The 12,755-nt window shown below is 44.7% G+C and overlaps 1 protein-coding gene and 1 pseudogene across 2 annotated transcripts in view; both read left to right on the forward strand.

Moving 5' to 3' along the window:
* Positions 1-12,755, forward strand: part of PTPN14 (protein tyrosine phosphatase non-receptor type 14) — a 176,969-nt gene that overhangs the window by 66,077 nt on the left and 98,137 nt on the right. For both annotated transcript variants that reach the window (XM_041756603.1, XM_041756597.1), the window contains exon 2: positions 1,040-1,367. In XM_041756603.1, coding sequence (XP_041612537.1) covers positions 1,194-1,367 — 174 coding nt within the window. In that variant the 5' untranslated portion in view covers positions 1,040-1,193. The remainder of the gene's footprint in view (positions 1-1,039; positions 1,368-12,755) is intronic.
* On the forward strand, positions 6,080-6,694 carry LOC121491572 (annotated as a pseudogene).

The raw sequence follows: 12,755 nt of genomic DNA on the forward strand, positions 1-12,755 counted from the left end.
CTGGACATTTCTGGCTTCTTTGGAAGATACGCTTAATGAGCTCCCAGTGGGAGTGTTGGTTGGCTCAGGGTGGAACAGTAAGGCCACTTTTATTGTTGTTGTTTTATTCTGTGTTCTCCATGACAATCACATCATCACTTGACTTTCATGGGACATCAGGATGTCCATATATCCCATTACTAGTAAGTTAAATTATCTATAATTTGGTGACAGGGCTTTTGCATCAAGCATTTTGTAAAAGAACAAAATGACAGGGCGACTCCCCCACATCTAACTGTTCAACTCTTTGGTAAAGAAAAACGCAGAGAATCATGATCTTAAATCCACAAAAGGATTCATATATTTAAAACTTTTTCAAACGTACGATGTTATTGACTATAAAATGTGTATTCCTTCCATTTTCTGTCATCCATTCTAAGTGTAGAAGTAAGAAAGTAAAGTAAATAAAATAAGTATTAAAATTAAGACAAATGTTAATGAAAAAGAGAGAGGCAGTGTTGCAAAGAGGAGCAAGGAACGAGAGAAGAGTCTATGTTCGGGATCAACGAGTCACTTAGATCATTAAAGCTCCCTTCTTCTGTTGAAGGGGATCCTAAAATCTACACCATCTGGTGGGGTTAATGAGATCGAAATGAGATAATCTATTTAGAAGGTAAGCAGGGCTCAGATTCCACTCCTGCTGCTTTCTTGAGTGGATAGGATGATGCACGAAAGAAAAGCGCGTGAACTTCAGTTGCACAGCTGTGGGTTTGAATTCTGGCTCTGCCCTTCACTCTGTGCATCCTTGGATGAGTTCCTTTCATCTCTCCGACCCTCCGTGTCCTCAGCTGTCCAGTAGATTTGATCAGATCTGCCCTCTCGTAAGATAAGTAAAGAGCCTGGGCTCCGCCAAGACCTCAGAAGCCGCAGAGCTTGCAGGATCTCGAGTGGGGATGTTCAGCCGTCGGGGCCGTGGGCTCACGTGCGCGGAATGTGGGAATGTGCCGCAGCGTCCAAAGCTCCCTCGGGGCTCATGACCTTGCTGCTTTTCCCTTTGCAGCGCCCCTCGGGAGTGCCGCACCGGGCATGGCCACCTTTCCCGGCATCTGGAGGAGCACGTGTGCGAGTGTCCTCACCCAGTCACGAAGCTGCTGAGGCCGTCGCAGGGCCGTGGGCGCCAGGAGAGGAAGGCGGCGTCCGAGGGCCGCATAGCCATGCCTTTCGGCCTGAAGCTCCGCCGGACGCGGCGCTACAACGTCCTGAGCAAGAACTGCTTTGTCACGCGGATCCGCCTGCTGGACAGCAATGTCATCGAGTGCACGCTGTCGGTGGAGAGCACGGGGCAGGAGTGCCTGGAGGCCGTGGCCCAGAGGCTGGAGTTGCGGGAGGTAAGAGCGGGTGTGCGGGAAGGTGTCCGAGCCAGAACTCGCCCGGGGACCGGCCACCTGCCCCAGCCTCGCGTCTGGAAGGATCCTGCTGTCCTTGGCCCGGGCTCGACCTTGCAGCCTCCGTGCATCAGGAGGCCTGCTCCGGTGCCGTGCGGAGCAAGGACCCGGCCCGGAGCCTTGCACGGGGTGGTGGCTTCCCCTTTGTCCCCGCCGGTGAGGAGGTTGGGGGGCAGCGTCTAAAGTCATCGTCTGTCTCTAAAACCGTTGAGTGGGTGGCCGGGGTCTCGCAGCCAGCTGCACATCTGGGAGGAGACGCCCACTTAGGGGCTGGATGCAGCTGCCTTTTGTGTTTGTTTGTTTGTTTCTATATTTTCCTCTTCAAAGAGGGGGGAGAAAATGGAAAAAGTGTTTAAAACAAGCCAGACCACTGAGGCTCTTTATGGGCGCTTGTAAAACGGGCGTTTTGTTCCCTTCAAGATTCCTCACGACCCTGCTTTTCTTCGGGCCGCCCGTGAGGCTCTTCTGGGTTTTAGGCAGAGCCGGGGTTGGCCGTGAAGGCTGCCCCGTTATCCCCGTCCCAGTGAGACTGCCAGGCGCTGTGGCCCGGTGACGGCAGGCGAGCCCTGCTCTTCCCAGTCTTCAGACGTTCGGGCTCCGGGGAGAAGCCCACACACGCCCGCGTGTCCTCTGCCGTGGGGCAGCCAGGCCAGGGGGAAGGTTGGTGTGGTCGAATGGGTGCCAGTGCTGGGGTGACTCCAGCCCCTGAGATCTGAGGACCAGGAAGAGCTCCGTGGTGGGCCCCCTAGGCCCTGGGAGCGCGTTGCCCCCACCTCAGGGCGGGGTGCAGGAGGGGATGGTGCTGCTGGAAGCGATGGAGGTTGCTGTCTCTCCCCACACCCTCGTTCATGATCCACTTCTCACCACATACACAAAGGAATTGGGGTCAGGGAACGTCTTCTGCCCCCTTGGCGTCCTCCACAGGCCGACTGCCGTCCCCTGGGGGACTGTCTCACCTGAGCACTGCTGTCTCCTGCCAGTCTTCGTGTTTGTACTTGGGTTTCTGTGATCAGGGCTTCCTCTGACGTGTATTTTCCTGTAACGGAGACTCTCCTGTCCAACAGCTACATGGAGCTTGAGAGCTGGTCCCTTTTTGCTTCTTGGTAGCACCTTTGGGTGTGCATATGTAAATATATGCGTGGGCATAAAGGAAAAACCTTAATAGTGAAGATCGGTTGGTTAGACGACTGGTCTAAAAGCTTTAAAAGATCGTTTAAAAAGATATGCAGTTAGTTCCACTTTTGAGTAATCTCGGTAACTCACGTTAAAGTAACTATCCTTTGCATGCATCAGGGGGCACTATCGCATGTGCTTATTAAGTAGTCACAGGCTCAGTCTTCTGTGTCTGGGAATTGGGTTTAAATTATCATTCTGTCACTTAGTAGGTGTGCTTGGAAAAGTCACTGCCCTTCTCCGGGCATCAGTTTTCTCACGTGTAAAATGGGAATAATGGTACTCACCTTACTTGTCTTATGGAGCTGTTGTAAATAGTGTGGAAAATGCCTAGTGCTGCATCGAATAATTTGTAATTGTCCCAGTTTTAGTGTCTTAAAAGATTTTCGATTGAAGAAAATCTTGGGCGACCACAGCGTGCCAGGGTACTATGTTAGGACTTGATGAATGAAGATAAATAGGGTATAATTTTGTCTTCAAGAGATGCACAGGTGAGTAAGGGAATCCGGCATTTAAATAAGCAGTTCAGATTGAATGCTATCCATGCTAACCTGCAGTGCAGGGGCAGGCCTGAATCAAGGCAACAGCTCTTCTTAGAGTTGTGCAGTACACAGTCTGCACCGCTGACCACTGCGGCCCTGGGAAGGGGAGAGGGTGTTCGGTGAAAGATGAACAGAGCCTTCACTCTCTGCATGGGGACTTGAAGGATGCATAGGACTTCAGCAGGTGGAAAAGAAAGCAAGGCCATCCAGGGCATGGGGAATTGGATTTTTGAAAATCCAAGGACTCAAAAGGGCAGGCGCCCTTTTGGGGGTGGAGAAGGCATCTCTGTGAATCCCCAGGTAGAGCTAGAGTCTAAGGTGCAAGCGGAGGCGGGTTTGGAGAAGTATAGGGCAATAATTACTCTCTGCAGACTATTGTTTCTCTCAGGGAGAGGGCAAAGGTCAAACCCGGATTAGCTCACAACTGTGTTGTCACAAAGGATAAAGCAGTGAAGTCCAGATTCTACTGTCAAGTGTGTGTTGCAGGGTGATTGATCTTCTAATGCTAAGGTGGGGTTGACATTTAACGCTGGCTTTATTTTGACATGCTCTAAATGGGCGCATCCACATTAGAGCCAGTCACTTTCTTTTTTTAATTGTATGCTTTTGTTCTGTGACAGATGACATTGAAGGTACGGCCTTTTGTGAAACAATACTATAGCTACTTTCAAACTAAAGGAGGAGATCAAGCAATCTTCTCCTCTGTTCTTCACTTGCACATTCACACCTCAAGGAGGAATGCATTCTCCCAGAAGCAGGAGGAGGAGGGGATCAACATAGGGTCTGCTCTACTCACTTGACTTCTTTTGTATTCAGGTCATTTTCCAAATAGAGCTGATGGAGCTTGAGAAAGGAAAGTGAAAATCCGTCTAAACTATAGCAAAATGTTTAGTCTGTCTTAAAGCTTGGAAACCAGATAATTGTGGATATCTGGCTTCGCCATGAGAGGTGTTCTGGAGGCTAGATTTATCTTAGACTCTAGAAGAGCTTTATATTAGGAAAGGAAAATTAATTTTGATTTAATTTTTGATCTACATTAATTATCATTTGTGTTTTGCCACTTCGTTTGATCATTTTAGACTTTGGTTTTCTTTCTTTTCTTTTCTTTTCTTTCTTTCTTTTTTTTTTTTTTTTAAAGATTTTACTTATTTGTTCATGAGAGACACAGAGAGAGAGAGGCTGAGACACAGGCAGAGGGAGAAGCAGGCTCCATGCTGGGAGCCCAACCTGGAACTCAAACTCGATCCTGGGTCTCCAGGATCATGCCCTGGGCTGAAGGCAGGAGCTCAACTGCTGAGCCACCCAGGCATCCCTTCGGTTTTATTTCTTAAAGCAGTTTTAGCTTTATAGCACAACTGAATGGAAAGCAGAGAGTTCCACACACCTCCTGCTCCCCACTCCCACGTCCTCCCCTACACCAGCGCAGAACATTTGTTACAATTGTTGAACCCGCATTAACACATCATTATCACCCAGATCCATAGTTTACGTTAAGGTTCACTCTTGGTGTTGTACATTCTGTGGGTTCTGACAAATGTGTAATGACATGTATCCATATGGTAGACTTTTTGGGAGTCACGTTTGGTTTTGTTGTTGTTGTTGTTGTTTTAAGATTTTATTTATTTATTCATGTGAGACACAGAAAGAGAGGCAGAGACACAGGCAGAAGGAGAAGGAGGCTCCCTGCAGGGAGCCCGATGCGGGACTCGATCCTGGGACCCCAGGACCACGACCTGAGCCAAAGGCAGACGCTCAACCGCTGACCCACCCAGGCGTCCCTCACGTTTGGTTTTGAACGTCCTGATGTGCTGACATTTTGAATGGCATCTAGAGAACCCAGGCCCTGGCTCATAGGGTCAGCAAATACAGTCGTCCCTGAGGGAAGCTGAATAGGAGAGGGTCCCTGCTCCCAGAGACTCTGGAATTTAGAGAATAGGACAAACAAGAAACAAAGCAAAGGGAATAGCCCATGCTGAGGTAAAGAAACAGGACAGCCCATGGAATTTTCAGGGATGGGCAGAGTTCATTTTGCACTGATCTTGTTGTGTGTGTGTGTGTATGTGTGTGTGTGTGTATGTGGAGGGGTCATGGCAGGGAGGGTAGGAGTGTAGAAAGGCAGGCGGGAGTCTGCTTTTGAAGGGTTTGATGTCTCTGGCTAGGGAGTTTCAACTGGATTCTGTTTCTAAACTGTGTCACAAAAATAATTAAAATAACCCCTACCTTTTAATGCACCACGTATTGTGCTGAGCACCCTCCCTTTATCAATTCATCTAATTCTCTTAGCTCTGTGAGATGGCTCCTCTAGCTGTCTCCATGCTACAGACGGGGATACCACAGCACAGGGTGACCTGCTGGCCGTGACTGGGCTGGCTCCCACCCAGGCAGCCTGACTCTACTGTTCGAATTCCCAGGGGTGCATGTGTAGTGGCAGAAAAGGAGCTGTGGTAAAATGCTTTGGGAAACACCCTCATAAATGCTACTTTTTAAAAAGGTGTTGAACTCCGTGTTTCACAATTATTTTAGCCTTCTGTTAAATCCTCTTTGAATTGCCTGGAGAATAAAATGCTGCCATGAGATGGGAATACATCTAAGGGTTTCAAGGTGGAGCGTGACCATGAACACCTTGCATTTTAGGAAAAGTACCAAATTGCAGAAAGAGAATGAGGATTGGGGTAACAGGAGGGACAGAGGTGCTAGCCGGCTGGACCTAGCAATAGTGCTGGCAAGAAGAAATCAAATGGACTCCTTAAAGAAAACAAATTTTTAAAAATTGTTTTAAGTTCAGAAAAACAAAGTAGGCATGAATTTCTGGCTAGGAACTCTTTTTTTTTAGATTTTATTTATTTATTTATTTATTTATTTATTTATTTATTTATTTATTTATTTATTTATGAGAGAGAGCACAAGCCAGGGGAGAGGGAGAAGCCAGACTCCCAATGAGCAGGGAGCCCAGTGCAGGGCTTGATCCCAGGACCCTGGAATTATGACCTGAGCTGAAGGCAGATGCTTAACTGACTGAGCTACCCAGGTGCTCCAGGAATTCTTATTGAGGAAGACACTTAAAATGTAGAGGCTCAGAAAATTAGAATTCTGATAATATTTCTTCCTCACTGCTGCCTGTGGAGTTGGCAGCCATCTGTTACTAGGCATCATGGCCTCCCTCAGACCTCTGGTGGACCCCAAGATCATTAAAGAGGACCAAGAAGTTTATCTGGCACCAGTCAGAATGATGTGTCAAAATTAAGCGCAACTGGCAGAAACCCAGAGACATTGACAGTAGGGTGCACAGAAGATTCAAGGGCCAGATCTTGATGCTCAACATGGGTTAGGGGAGCAACAAGAAAACAGAGCACATGGTGCCCAGGGGCTTCTGGAAGTTCCTCATTCACAATGTCAAGGAGCTTGAAGTGCTGCTGATGTGCAATGAATCTTACTGTGCAGAGAGGGCTCACAATGTATCCTCCAAGAACCCAAAGCCGCTGTGTTTAGAGCAGCCCAGCTGGCCATCAGAGTCACCAATCCCATGCCAGGCTGCTCAGGGAAGAAAATGAATAGACAGCTTATGTGCGTGTCGTATTTGTCTTAATAAAATCATAAAACTACAAAAAAAAAAAAAAAAGAATTCTGGTAATAGTTAAAACATGTTTGGATTAATGGATGTCACCCTTCTCTTCAAATGAGATCCTAGGTGGAACTTCAATCTATAAAATGGAGCTATTGTGTTTGCAGAGGGGTTGGATGTCTGGAACCCCATCTCCTTGTACCCTTCCTATCTTCCAATACAGTTTGAGAATCACTGACCTAAGTTAAGAGAGAAATAGTTAAAACAGCGTGTCTTGTGACTAATTCTCATATGTAAAAAACAAATGCCTGGAGAAGCACCAGGGTTTATGGCTATGAATGTGAGCCTAGACCAAGCTGCTTGAATTGGAGTCCTGCCTCTGCCACTTATTACCTATGTAATCTTGGATAGTTACTTAAATGCTCTGTGCCTCAATGTCCTCATCTATAAATAAATGGAAATGGTAATAGTAACCTTCAGGACTTACTGGGAGGATTAAAAGAGTTAGTTTTTGCAAAGTTGCCACTGTTACATAGAACTTGGCACATAGGAAGCACTCAATATGGCAGTCCCCTTGGTGAGGCACCATGTGCTCTAGATCCTGCCGCATACTTCCAAAAAGTGGGCTCTTACCACTTTATAAGTTTGCCTGTTTCATTTTTAGATGGCTTGAATTGTTAGAAACTGTGATCATGCATTGAGCCAAAATCTTTCAGTTCCTTAAAGAGTTAAGATTGTATTCTCCAATACGATAGCCACTGGCCACATGTGGCCACAAAACACTTGAAATGTGGCTACTTTGAACTGAGAACTAACTTTGCAGTTAGTATAAACACATATCAGATTTCAAAGATGTAGTATGAAAAAAGTTAAAATATCTCATGAGTCACTTTTGTATTAGTTACATGTTGAAACCATGCGATTTCGAATGTATTTTATTTGTTTGTTTATTTATTTAAAGGTTTTATTTATTTATTCATGAAAGACACAGAGAGAGACAGAGAGAGGCAGAGACACAGGCAGAGGGAGAAGCAGGCTCCATGCAAGGAGCCCGATGTGGGACTTGATCCCAGGACCCCAGGATCACGCCCTGTGCCGAAGGCAGGCGCTAAACCGCTGAGCCACTCCGGGATTCCCCTTGAATGTTATTTTTAATAAAATTTATTAAAATTAATTTCACTTTCCTGTACTTTTTTAATGTACCTGTTAGAAAATTTAAAATTAAATATGTGACTTACATTATATTTCTAGTAACAGTACTCTTCTTAGAAAGGTAAGAAGGCCATGTTAATAGTAATAAGGAATGTTAAGAACTTTATTGGAATATGAAGAATTCCAGTAAAATGTAGAAATAGGCTAGATTATTTCCTTTAGGGATACTCCTGACTCTACTTTTAATTAAAAGATAATAAATGGAGGAGGGATAAAAAATTTCCACAAAGGTACCTTCGTGGCTAAACTTTATTCAAGACAGAGAACCATTGCTTTATTAGAAAATTGGACATCCACATGCAGAAGAATGAAACCAGACCACTCTCTTGCACCATACACAAAGATAAACTCAAAATGGATGAAAGATCTAAATGTGAGACAAGATTCCATCAAAATCCTAGAGGAGAACACAGGCAACACCCTTTTTGAACTCGGCCACAGTAACTTCTTGCAAGATACATCCACGAAGGCAAAAGAAACAAAAGCAAAAATGAACTATTGGGACTTCATCAAGATAAGAAGCTTTTGCACAGCAAAGGATACAGTCAACAAAACTAAGAGACAACCTACAGGATGGGAGAGGATATTTGCAAATGACATATCAGATAAAGGGCTGGTTTCCAAAATCTATAAAGAACTTATTAAACTCAACACCAAAGAAACAAACAATCCAATCATGAAATGGGCAAAAGACATGAACAGAAATCTCACAGAGGAAGACATAGACATGGCCAACACGCACATGAGAAAATGCTCTGCATCACTTGCCATCAGGGAAATACAAATCGAAACCACAATGAGATACCACCTCTCACCAGTGAGAATGGGGAACATTAACAAGGCAGGAAACCACAAATGTTGGAGAGGATGCGGAGAAAAGGGAACCCTCTTACACTGTTGGTGGGAATGTGAACTGGTGCAGCCACTCTGGAAAACTGTGTGGAGGTTCCTCAAAGAGTTAAAAATAGACCTTCCCTACGACCCAGCAATTGCACTGCTGGGGATTTATCCCAAAGATACAGATGCAGTGAAACGCCGGGACACCTGCACCCCAATGTTTCTATCAGCAATGGCCACAGTAGCCAAACTGTGGAAGGAGCCTCAGTGTCCATCGAAAGATGAATGGATAAAGAAGATGTGGTTTATGTATACAATGGAATATTACTCAGCCATTAGGGAATGACAAATACCCACCATTTGCTTCAACGTGGATGGAACTTCCAACGTGGATGGTATTATGCTGAGTGAAGTAAGTCACTCGGAGAAGGACAAACATTATATGGTCTCGTTCATTTAAGATCAAATAGTGAAAGGGAATAGAAGGGAAGGGAGAAGAAATGGGTAGGAAATATCAGAAAGGGAGACAGAACATGAAGACTCCTAACTCTGGGAAATGAACTAGGGGTGGTGGAAGGGGAAGAGGGCGGGGGGTGGGGGTGAATGGGTGACGGGCACTGAGGGGGGCACTTGACGGGATGAGCCCTGGGTGTTATTCTGTATTTGGCAAATTGAACACCCATAAAAAATAAATTTATTATTAAAAAAAAAAAGAAGAAAATCTACTCTTGGGAATGGTGAATTTGATAATTCTCAGACCTCTCCTAAGGCTAGGCTAAAAGAGCCCTGGTTTCTAAAGGAGGCTTAAAAAAAAATCCCTAACCATTCCAGAGGGTGGGTGATGATCCTCAGATTTATCCCCTTTTTCTTTTGCAAATTTGTATTTTTGTTTTAACTGAAAGGTGATTTATCACAGGCTATGGGCTACAGTAGAAATGTCCTGCATTTTGCTGTTTTCATAATGGCTAGAGTTTATAAAGGTACCGAATCTTAACTAGCTTAAGCTAACTTACATTAAAGATATTTCTGTGGTTTGATTTTATGCTAATCTTCTGGGCATTGGTAACATACCATGCTATTAGGAGAGGAATTAGACGGGGAAACTACTCCTATGGAAATGCCATAGGTTAACTCATAGGTTAGATGGAATACCTTGTTTCCTGGCCTGTCTGATAATAGTGGAATTTGCTGTATTTGAGAGCAAGAGCCTCACCATATCCATCTGTGTTTGTATCTGCACAGGACTAAAATCACCACTAAGCAAGAATCAGCTGAAGAGTAGACTGCTGGGAGATCTCTGGTCTTTGAATGTTCTATTGCTTTTTTGTCTTTGTAAAGATTATGACTTGAGACCTTGTTAGCATAATGTCAGTTCTGTGAGGCAAACTGGCACCAGTGTCTGTTTTCTACATAGATTGTAGGTGAAATAATTTCCCCTACAGTCTTCATCTTTCTGGATATTTTGAGTGAGCTGTATAACCTCAGAAGAGTGAGCCCCCCCAATCCCCCCCCCGTCTATGAGGTTTGCTTCTTGGGTCTGTGTTACTCTACAATTTCTTTTCCGATACTTTTATGAAAGATAGGCTAGGGAAATGAAGATGGGGCAGTTGTTAATTATAGACGTGTCAGTTATGGAAATCCCAGAACTGCCCAGAGTAGAGGTGGATCGCACACAAGTTGTTCATTACGATCGTCCAACTCATGTAGAGTGGTTTATTTTCCAAAGCCATTGGAATGAAATGGCATGAAGTGCTGTTTCAGAGTCTGCTTATAGTCATCTTTTGAAGCATTTTCCATGCCTCAGTGAAAGTTTTAATGCTTGCATGTAATTCCCGTCTATTTTATGTGGAGGCATACCAACTCTCTGTTCCTTAATTTACAACCTAAGCACTGGCTATGACAGGCAACCTATTACAACATAATGCAAGATATTTTAAACTTTTGCTTCTGGATGATTAACTCTTCAAAATGCTTGAGATAAGATCGTGGCTTTAATCCCTGGTAATTGCCAAGGCTGCATCTGTAACCCTTGCGAATAGCATTAAAGCTGTGCCAGTGGTCGCAAAACTGGAAAAACAAAATCCTCAAAAAAATCTTTCCCCATTAATAATAGCTCATGTGGGGGATACCACCAACTTTACAGGTAAATGAACAAACAAACCACAACTCAAACTATCTTTAAAGGCCCTTTTCACTAGAATCTTTTTCTAAGGTCCCTCAAGAGGGACCTTATTTTGGCACTAAAGTATTCACACACCAATCTGCCGCTGAAGAAACTAGCATATTTTTTAGTGCATGCATACATTTCTGCTTCCTCCGTTAAAATGAAAAACTCCAATTAGACTGGGAAACTACTCCTATGGAAATGTCATGTTAGGGTGTCTCTCCTTACACTGTTTCTCACTAGTGCCTTTTTTGTCACTGATTCAGAGATGTGGTTCCTTTCCCTGGGAACTGGTTCTTCTGTCTTCTTTTTTCATTGCAGTGAGCTCATTGCAGAACTCAAAGCACCAGACCTGCCTGTTTTCTAGAGAAAACTAGAGAAATGAAATGGGATTTATAGCTCACTCATAGGTATTATGAGGATTAGCTGGACCTGGCTTATGTTTAGAGCTGCAGGGAGAAATAAAAAGTGCCTGGAGTATTTACCTGGGCAGTACGATGGGATCTTTTTGGTTAGGGAGGAGACAGCTTCTATTTGGAATCACCCTACCACATTCTCCTGAACCATGTGGCAATGGTTAACAGGGGAGCTCAGCTTTCAGGATTCAGCAGGAGTTTAAATTGGCAAGTCAATTATGAACCAGCCTTGTGTGGTCTCGGCTGGGCCTGATGGCATTAGTGGTCCCGTGGCTAATACAGAGGAAGTTGATTGGTGCACATGTTAGCTTAAGTGAGGAGTTAGTTGCTGATGCCATTTCTTGGGAGCCACGGTGGATACCTGGCAAGATAAACTCATGCTGCATCAGAAACTTGAAGGATGGGGTCTTTCTCCTCTGTTGAATACTCCAGGGTAGGGATATAGCTAGCCAGCAGAAGAATGGTGGGAGTTGTAGGGTGGAAAAGGAGGAAGTTAACTTTGGGCGTAGCTTCACAATGTGGTGTGGGCATGGGCATCTCATAAGTGGATTTTATTTCCCACTAGATAACCGAATTCGGCATCTCTAAAATTAGGTTATTCTGGCCATATAGGTAGGAACTGGGTCTTCCAGGTTATCTGCCTCTCAATTCTGCCTTGTGCTGGACACCCCATTTCTTGAGGAGGAGTGTAATTATTGCATTGTTTTTATTTTATTTTTTTTAAGATTTATTTATTCATGAGAGACACACACACACACACACACACACACACAGAGAGAGAGAGAGAGAGAGAGAGAGAGAGAGAGAGGCAGAGACACAGGCAGAGGGAGAAGCAGGCTCCATTCAGGAAGCCTGATGTGGGACTCAATTCCAGGTCTCCAGGACCATGCCCCGGGCTGAAGGCAGGCGCTAAACCACTGAGCCACCCAGGGATCCCTACTGCCTTATTTTTAAATGCATAGTGGGTCACTCAGATATTGTGTCTTCTGGAAAATGCCATATAGCAGCAACAAAAACATCTTACGCCATGCATTAGGTTTTTGCAGTAGAAGAGGTTTATGTGGTTGTTCCCAGCTCTGTACTATTGATTATGGTTCAAGACGATTTTTTTTTTAAAGATTTCATTTATTTATTCATGAGAGACACAGAGGCAGAGACACAGGCAGAGGAAGAAGCAGTCTCCCCACGGGGAACCTGATGTAGGACTCCATCCCAGGACCCCAGGATCATGACCTGAACCAAGGCAGACACTCAACCACACAGGCATTCCTTGGCTCAAGACTATTACCTTGATTTCTCTTGTATCTCTTTCTCCTGTTCACTATACGCATGCTTGTATCTGTGTACCCCATAGAACATTCCTTCTCAGGGTGTTTTTTTGGGGGAAGATCAGGTCTGATTTAATGATCTGGTAGGTGGGAATGA

Source organism: Vulpes lagopus, chromosome 1 (assembly GCF_018345385.1).
Source record: "Vulpes lagopus strain Blue_001 chromosome 1, ASM1834538v1, whole genome shotgun sequence".
In the NCBI taxonomy this organism is placed as follows: Eukaryota; Metazoa; Chordata; class Mammalia; order Carnivora; family Canidae; genus Vulpes; species Vulpes lagopus.